This window comes from Danio aesculapii, chromosome 14 (genome assembly GCF_903798145.1).
Source record: "Danio aesculapii chromosome 14, fDanAes4.1, whole genome shotgun sequence".
Lineage (NCBI taxonomy): Eukaryota > Metazoa > Chordata > Actinopteri > Cypriniformes > Danionidae > Danio > Danio aesculapii.
The window spans coordinates 18053852-18063470 of NC_079448.1; the positions used below are offsets into that span (position 1 = coordinate 18053852).

Consider the following 9619-nt stretch of genomic DNA (forward strand, 5'->3'; position numbering starts at 1 on the left):
ATTTTATACTCTGGGTATAGCGTAGGGCTAAAAAAAAATGCTTGTCCAATCAATCGGGCTGAAAATAAGGATAGCATATCAACATATGTAGATTCATATATCTTTAGTCATGCTAATATAGATTGTGTTCCTTTATAAATTAGCTTAACTACAGCGACAACACATATCTACTATTCCACTATACAGGCTGTCCATTTCTGATGGCTTAATTGTTCCATTCTGTGCTGCTCCGGTACAGTCAGTTTCACTTTCTACCTCTCTTGCTGATAACAGAACAGTTCAGTGTACTGTTTACACCCCTAACATAAATGCCTATTACATACCAGTATACAGCAGGGATATAGCCTATTTTGTTGATTGGATTTGCTTTTTCACCACATTGATCAGATGATCTCAGGGTGCTTTCACTCCTTGTTGTTTGAAACTGGCGCTTTTCCCCCGTTAATTCATTTGGCCATATGTGTACATGACAATTGCATTTGGATCCAGAGTCCGAGATCACCTAAATGAGGTGGTCTTGGTTCAGAAATGCACACTGTCTGGTGCGGTTGCAGTGAGAAAGCATACATATACATATATATATATATACAAGGGTGGGGTGTAACTTTACTGAGGACAGAGAGAAAATGTGCACCTTACTTGTTATGTTTTTTTATTTATCTGCCTGTCGTCATCATCACTGAAGACACTGAGAGACTTGCGTCTGTTCTTAAGCTCATCTGTATTCAATAACTTTACTTGGACGCTCTAAAAATAACTCGGTGAAGTTCTAATGAGCATGTATTGAGGTTGAAACATTTTTTCAGACAGCGATGACATGCCGAATAGCAAAAAACTAATTTAAGGTCAACATGCATGAAAATTGGATGCATTTTTGCTATTTTTTTTGGCTAAAAGCTTATACTCAACATATCAGCTCACACTTTGATAAATCAATCACTGTATCATCAGAGATGACAGATAAAGAAAGCAGTTATTATAAGCTACCTTTCCACTATCATGTCAAACTGTTCTAAGAACAGTTCAGTAAAATTACAGTTGTTTTTTCCATAGAGCCTGGGAACGGTGTGGCAACGATACAAACCATTCTAGACCAGGAATACTTGGCACAGTAAGACAACCGTGCTGAACAGTGCAGATAGATTCTGTGTGTTGACGTCACGGCTCTAAATGTACAAGGATGTAACTTTTACTGGACAGAGGGAAAATGTGTCCCCCACTTTCAAAATACAATCTTGTCCACTCAAGCCCAACCATACCCCCCCCCCCTCAAGCCCAAACCCCCCCGACTTTTTAGATTTTTTTTAATCTGTCTGCCATCATCACCACTGAGGACGACAGAGAAAACTGCGCTTGTTGTTGTGCTCGTCTGCATCCAACAACTTTGCATGCATGCGCATAAAAATAACTCAGGTGAAAGTTTCTGAGCATGTATTGTAGATGAAACATCTTTTTAGATAGTGATGAATGCAGAATAGCAACAAATGAATTACAGTCAACATGGATAATAAACGTGAGCTGGTTGGTTCAGTACAGTATATTAGCTCAGGGGGTGCATTCCCAAACAACGACATAACTCGCAGGGTGTAACAACTTCTTTATAATTTCTTAATTTATTTTACCCATAATTTCTATTGTGCAGATATCTTGTCATTCAAGATATGCAGCAAAAATAGAGATGTTCATTCTGATACTGTTTGTCTAAAATCAAGAAAAAAATATGACAACATGAATTAGGCATGTTCTTGCTTTATAACAGGCAGTAATTGTAAATATTTAGATTGAAATATTTTTAACTTTAAAATTTCTGGCATTCCCCCTGATGTAACAGACAGAAAAAAAATTCTGACCTGGGGTGCATTTACGAAAGCCATCATTAGCCAACTAAGGTCTCAAGTTCCGCCGTTACAACATAGTTCATTGATTTGCCGTTTGCTAAATCCATCGTTCCAATGAACATTCGCAAACTGCACTTGTTGTGCTCGTCTGTATCCAATAACTTTGCATGCATGCTCTAAAAATAACTTGGTGAAAGTTCTAATAGCAACAAACAAATTAAAGTCAACATGGATGCAAAAATGTGAGCTGGTTGGTTCAGTACAGTATATTAGCTCAGGTCAGAAAAAAGAAAGTTTCTGACTGTTACATCAGGGGGATGCCAGAAATGTTTAAGTTTAAAATATTTCAATATAAATATTTACATTACTGCCTGTTATAAAGCAAGAACATGCCTAATTCATGTTGTTATATATTTTTTTCTTGTTTGAGACAAACAGTATCAGAATAAACATCTCTATTTTTGCTTTCACATCTTGAATGAAAAAGATCTGCTTTCTATAGCCTCATGTCAATGATTTAGAACTCTGGATGTATTTTTTACAAAATTGTTATTGCTAAATAAGTGTTTTATACTCAACATATCAATGCACACTTGTTAAATCAATCACCATATTATCAGATATGACAGATATAAGAAGAAATCTTTAAGATCTCAAAACTCAGGGGTTCTGGTAGTACCTAGAATACCAAAGTCGAGTAAAGGAGGTCGAGCTCTCTCATTTATGGCTCCTAAACTATGTGAATAGCCCTCCTGATAATGTCCGAGGCTCAGACCACCTCTCTCATTCGAAACTAGATTAAAGACTATCTTTTGAGCATACACACTGTGGCATCACATAGCAGTATGATGCATGAATGTGCTCCACGCAGGTTAGCTGGCTTGACAACCACCTGCAGGACACACGCCTCCTTAATACACCAGACACTGTGTTAGAAACTCTCATATGCTTTACATGTTTGTTTATATAACTGCTATTTTCATTTATAACACTTCATTTTTGCATCTTGTTTATATACTATGAACAGCAGCTACGCTAATTATTTTCTTTTTCTCTATTTCCACCGGGGGATACTCATTCCGAGGGTCCCTAGAGACTATGCAGTGTCATTGATGCGATCCAAGACCTGTGAAGAGATGATCCCAAGATATCCATAATCTTGGACCAGGCCAGTATCACGAGCTGATGCAGTGGTCGTCATGGAGGAATGGAGTGCATGAGACTGATTCCTGAAAGACCACCGTGACAGACGAGTCCCCGCATTGATCGTTTAGGCCAGACTCCCCACCAGTGACCTACTCACCCCTGCAGCTTCTCCAGCCTCCGCCGCCTTAGACTACAGACTCCACACAGGAAGTTGGCCAGAAGAATATGTGCCCAACAGATCCTAGTTCCTTTTGAGGCTTTTTTTTCCCCCTTCTCCTTTATCAATGGTGAAGTTTTTTTCCTCACCACTGTCACCACCGGCTTGCTTGGATTGGGACTTGGTAGAGCTGCGCTTCTCTGGATTTGATCTTCAGTGTTTGAACTTTCAGCAGCGAAACTTCAACACACTGACCTGAACTAATTGAACTTCAACTCTGAAATCTGGACTTTACTAGAACTTTGTTTAAGCTGCTTTGACACAATCTACATTGTAAAAGTGCTATTTAAATAAACATGAATTGGAAAAAGAAAGCAGTTATTATTTACTTAGTTAAAAGTATGCACTGAGGTCCACCCAGTTCACAAAGGTCCACTGACTTAAAAAATGTCTTTCTTCGCCCCCTACTCATAACCATGAGTACTGGCCAGAACTTCAGGTTTTGTCATCAATACTCAACCTCCAAGTTGTAAGGTTTACAAACCACAAAAAGTGTTAGCTGCTTTTTAATGACTTATTCTAAGTGATGAGTTTCATGGGTTCAAAAACCAAACACAGGCTCATTCTGAAAGCGTAGTCCTACATACGTTTCTGCAGACCGCGGAGGGTACGTATGGCAGCATTTAATTTTTAAACAAATGCTAGGGGGCGGTATGAAACCGTTCTGTTTTCGTGCTTACCAGCTGACCGCTTACCTCTGTGTGGACGCCTTTCCCACTGTAATCAGTTTGTCCGGTTAGCTCGTCATGTATGTCGGCGGACTTGAGAAGCAGAGAGGAATTGACCATGACAACGGGGTTCGTGTCAGGTAAGACAAAAAAAAAATTAAATAAACAAGTAAATAACAGGGTGAGAATGTGGTAAAATCCAAAAACATGGTAAAAAAAAAATCGGATGAGGGCTTTTCTTTACCAAATTGCTTTTTGTAAATTGTGGGTGGATGGGTGGGGGTCAATCGATAAATTGGATGGGTTTAGGGAAGGAGGAGGGTGGGTTAGACGATGGTCAGTCAGTCAGTGAAACAGTCAATCAACAGTGGCCTCTGATGGGTTTACACGAAAACAGCAGGCGCGAAACGGCACTCGCGAGAGAAATTGAGATGTGAAAAGAGTACACAGCGGCCTCTCGTGGATTTGCGAAAACAAAACTGCAAAAATACGTACATCCTGGGACATATTTCGTGGTCACTCCAAAACGTATGTAGGACTACGTTTTCAGAATGAGCCTGGGTTGCAACAACCATGTATTATCTTAGCTTTTTCAGGAGACAATTGCTAAAGTTTCTTTTCACAAAGAAATGGACATTGGGAAAAATTGTAGAGCTTCTGTATTTTCATTTATTACACAAAAATATAATCTCACATGTTATTTAAAGAAGAATGGCCAACGGAAAGAAACGGCACCAGAATGATGTGGGCGTTATCCATACTCCTATACAAATCACAAGTTTAAAAGACTGAAGATATCCACAGTTGCGATGAATAGATGATTCCCCGGTGTTATGGCTTTTAAGCTGCTGTTATTATGAATCTCATATATAGAATTAGAATTGATGTGTAGATCATGGTACAAGAATTGTGAGGATGTGAGAATAGGTGTGACAGGTTAGATTCATTTTGCCCCCTCTCTCCGGCCTTCTTCTCTTGCTCAATATCTGTGAAAAGATGAAATAGGAGTAGTGGTATAGAAAACAATGCCAGTGCAAATAGTTTTGACTACCAGGTTTTAAAATGAAATGTTAGGATGAATGGTCTGAGTAGCATAAAAATGTACAATGCAACAACAAAAGGGTTCATTTTGTGTTATCTAAAACCTTGAACATCATGGTTATACTGTTTGACAACTCCAATTCTCAGCACACAGCTCTCAGGAGGAGCTGAGTTGTGGTGTTAGAGTTCATGATCTGTCCAACACTGCTCTTAAGTATAACCAAGCGCATAGAATCACCAAGAGGCGACACTCTAGTGCAATTTGGGAAACAGCCACTAGATGCCGCTAGTGTCAAGCGACAGCCACTTTGGAATGAAAATTCCAACAGAACAACAGCATAAACTAAAATATAAAATAGACTATCATAAAAATAAAATAAACTATTAAAAGTGCTGGTGATTGTCATAGTAAGTGTTGTATTGTCATCTTTCAGGTTGTATCTCAGCTTTAATGTGCTTTTTAAATAAATAAACAAAAAACAAAGCAGCTGCTAGCCATCACGACGGCAATAAGATCCAATGGACGGCCAATCGCTTTCACTCCAAAATGGCGGAATCGCGGGGCTGTTGCTGGGCGCTGCTGTTGCAATGGAATGTTCTATTGAGTGTCGCCTCTTGGTGATTCTAAGTTCTTGGTATAACCAAAGACTATAGAATACACATGATATGTCACTTGTGTAGTTTTGAATCGGGAAAATAGAGAATGAAGCCCCGCCTTCTAGTACAAGAGCCAATCAGCGATCAATATAGACTGAAGATTCTCAGCGGGAGGGGCTCAGACCAGCCAAAAGTTTCTGCAGATTTGTATTATTTAGAAATGAAACTAAAGTGAAATATGAATGAATAATATGAAATTTAATCATAAGCTTGGCAAGCAATTGTGGAGAATATGTTGTTTCCCCATTCAAACAGAATGCCCGAGCATTATGCCTCAAGAGGCATTTCTAAAATGGCTGCTGAGTGAAATGACTTGCCTAAAAGGGACTTTGGTATAACTTATCATTTGAAAAACATTATATCATCATTACAATGTTGGCACACACAGATCTGCAAGATATCTTCCTGTTTATTTATTTTTTTCTTTTTGAGGAAACTGTAAATTCAAATTCAGATGTAAATGAATCGCAGAGTTACTTCCACTGAACGAGAAAAACAAATTTCAAATTTAGGCATGCAAAAAACTGTAGAATTAATTTAAATAAAAACACAATGCTGTTAATTTACTCATTGGATTCTTTCTTCAGCAGAACACAGAAGATCATTTCACTCATGCTCCTTATCAATCAATAAGATCGAGTAAGAAATGCAAATTAGGCAACGTAAAACAAATCCCCAAAATAAATTCCTAATGTCATGATGCAAACCAATTACAGAGATACTGTAGCAAAACTGCACTGATGTGAATGCAGTTTTATTACATCTAAGAGCAAAATATACAGTCAGAATTATTAGCCCCCCTGAATTATTAGCCACCATTTATTTTTTCCCCAATTTCTGTTTAACAGAGAGATTTTACAACACATTTCTAAACATAATAGATTTAATAACTCATTTCTAATGACTAATTTTTGCCATGATGACAGTGCATAATATATCAGTTTAAAGTGACATTTAAAGGCTTAACTTAATTAGGTTAACTAGGCATGTTAGGGTAATTAGGCAAGTTATTGTGTAACAATGGTTTGTTCTGTAGAATAATTGAAAAAAATATAGCTTAAAGGGGCTAATAATTTTGTCCTTAAAATGGCTTTTAAAAAATTAGAAACTGCTTTTATTCTAGCCGAAATAAAACAAATAAGACTTTCTCCAGAAGAAAAAATATTATCAGACATACTGTGAACATTCTTTGCTCTCTTCAACATAATTTGGGAAATATTTAAAAAAGAAAAAACAATTGAAAGGGGGGCTAATAATTCTGACTTCAACTGTAGGTACAAATGATTGCTTCGCTTTATAAGGTCTTGTATGTTGCCTGTATCTGTGTTTCTGCCTTTGAAATTGATTCTTCATTTTTGTTCTACTGAAAAAAGACAATCTTGGGTGGCCAGCCTGCAAGTAAATTAACAGATAATTATTGAGTGATCTATTCCTTTAATGAAAACAAAGCTTAAAATTCATAATCCTGCTGCTAACGGTAATCATTGTTCTTGTGTTCTTTGTGATCCTCTCTTGTGTACTCTTCACCTTAGCCAGGTGAAAGAGACAGATAGTCTTATCTTAGAAGAATTCCAGTATGCGAATATTCTTGTAATGTTTGCTTTGTGTCAGGTCAGCACACGACTCTGCAAGGCTAAGCTGTGTTCTGGTACAATGACTTATGAGGGTGAGGCTGCCAAACTCGCTTACCCTCTTTTGTCGGAAGAACGTTCTTCTCCTCTGTGTTTGTCTTTTTTAGACATTTTTTGTCAAAGTTCTGCACTTCTGCTTTGACAGGGTTATCACTCATTTTGAAGAGTCTGCAAGAATTCAAGTAATTAAATCAGTTAATTTCAGCCTTAACACACAGAATGAACTTATTCTCTTCTAAACATTCCTTATGACTGGTTGTTCATGAATCAACTTTTATTTAAAGTATGTTTTGGTTAAATTACATTTATGCTATTTGTAATCCTTTTGTTTTGTGCATTTTAACTACCCAATGCTATTTTCCTCAAAAATGTAAGTTCAAGCATTCATGACTTTGTCTGGACACGTATACATACTCCACCCTCCCCTCAGGTATGTGTTCAAAAGCTATGTTACATAAGCCTTTATCAACAACACTGACTAAAAATTAAACTATAAAGTATTACTGCAGCGTTTGTGTGTGTGTAAGGGCCAAATGTCCTCACTTGCATAGTGAAATATCACAACAACATGCGGACTTGTCATCATTCGTTTAAAAGGCTTAGAAGTCAGCCACTGTTGTTTGCCCATGGGTAAACAACGTTCTAAACTCTACAGACTTCTGAAAATATAAAAATGTTGAGTGTTTACTCTGAGGGGTTGGGTTTAGGGTAAAAAAATAGAAAAAAATATATATATGTCTACGGAAAGTCCTCAGAAGGACAACAAACCAGATGTGTGGGCGTGTGAGCGCAGGGGAAAAAAGTGTGCTGGAGGTTGATTTTTGTATATTTAAACATAAATAAAGTCACAAGAAGTAATTTACAAAATCATTTTGTGGAGCTAACTTCAGTTAAGATAAAAAAAAATTCTAATATTAAAGTTCTTAGAGTTGCATATTAATGCCATGTGTCAAAAAAGGACGTTTGATATTCCATTTCATATTGAATACAGTCCGATAATAGTTATTTTGAATGGAGCCTCTTTTATGTATTGAAGACCTTAATGCCACACTGTATTCTTGGAGCAACACTAACAGCAAAGTTCACCTCTCAAAGCCTATTTTCTAAACATCTCAAACCAAACATATATGCATACAAATGTGGTGAAGAAATAATCCATTTGGGCGGCTGTGTGGTGCATTTCCTAATAGGTATGATCACGATAAAAGCAGTATTCACCACACCCAAGACTCGTCGCCAAAGAGCAGAGATTGTCTGCCAAATCTTTTACTATTATAACTATTTTTATAGTATCTCTTTTGTATGTTTTTCCAGTCGACGAGATGTTTTGCTGCAACTGTGTGGTTCTAAAAAGCTTTTATGCGTCGAGAGAATTATTAACGGACTGCTCAGCTCACAGTGCACACCTTATCTACCGTTACCGTTCGATACAAGAGGAATCCAAGGGCGGACACTATCTAACGTTATACCACTTCACTGACAGGTGAGCACAAACATATGCTGCCATAGGCTATGGCTTCAAATGAAAAGCATTCCCTTCACATTACTACACACGACATTTAATGCATTACATAAGTAATATAATTAAATGTTGATTCATAATCCCATTAATTTGGAATGCGCACATAGCAACTAGCCACAAATGGTGTACAGTAGAAACTCTTTCTTAGATAATGGAAACAAAGTTATTAATGTATTTAAAAGACTTACCTGGCGTTGCCTCAGAGCTGTAGTACAAAATATATCTTAGAATCTCTGTGCAATGCTTAGAGGGAGCAGCTAGGTTAAATAGCCCCCACACCCTGTTGCGCAACAGCAAGGATGTAATCTGCTGCTCACTCTGATTGGTTCAATCTGTCAGTACTGTATTCTGAAAGGACAAACCTGTGCATTTAGTTAACTGTAATCGAATCTGAAATGTGTGGGAATTCTATGAACAGAAACCTATATGATTGAACACTAAACGCGGGCAAAACACTGCAGTTAAATAGCCTATGTTTGCACGTTATACAATGATATACCAGCAGCACCACCTTGTGGCGAAACACATTCCATGTAAAGAGTATTGAGGTGGACCACAACCTAGGACAACAGGTATTCCATTGACTCTTTTGACACCCATATGATTACCTTGAATAAAAAGATCAGTTTCACGGCATTGTGACTACTGCTCTAAAATATATTATTTTTATAATGTCTGGGTAAAAAAATAAAACTTTTTCCCCTTTGAACACAGTATATTTCATTTTGAGAAACATTTATAATATTTTGGAGCAGTAGACGTCAGGCTGAATAATGAAAATGAATCATTAACTTCTGCTGTCCTCATTAGTTTTAAAAACAGTTTTCTTTACAATTTAAAATGGCATGTTTGGATATTTTTTTCTGCTGGAGATACTGTTTTCCTAAAAAAACTAATTC

At 37.3% G+C, this 9619-nt stretch overlaps 1 protein-coding gene across 1 annotated transcript; it reads right to left on the bottom strand.

Annotated features, from left to right (window-relative positions):
• Positions 1-4515: 4515 nt before the first annotated feature.
• On the bottom strand, positions 4516-9016 carry tmsb1 (thymosin beta 1). The gene is made up of 3 exons (XM_056472786.1): positions 8909-9016; positions 7257-7366; positions 4516-4855 (listed from the first exon to the last, which is right to left on the bottom strand). The coding sequence occupies exons 2-3, from the start codon at positions 7354-7356 to the stop codon at positions 4710-4712; spliced, it is 246 nt and encodes an 81-aa protein (XP_056328761.1). The 5' UTR covers positions 7357-7366; positions 8909-9016; the 3' UTR covers positions 4516-4709.
• Positions 9017-9619: the final 603 nt, after the last annotated feature.

What these genes read in the sequence shown, in the direction of transcription:
- tmsb1 (XM_056472786.1), bottom strand. Translation starts at nt 7,356, where the DNA reads ATGAGTGATAACCCTGTCAAAGCAGAAGTGCAGAACTTTGACAAAAAA. An exon ending in CGTTCTTCCGACAAAAGAGG is followed by an intron (nt 4,856 to 7,256) that starts GTAAGCGAGTTT and finishes ATCTTTTCACAG; the next exon opens with ATATTGAGCAAGAGAAGAAG.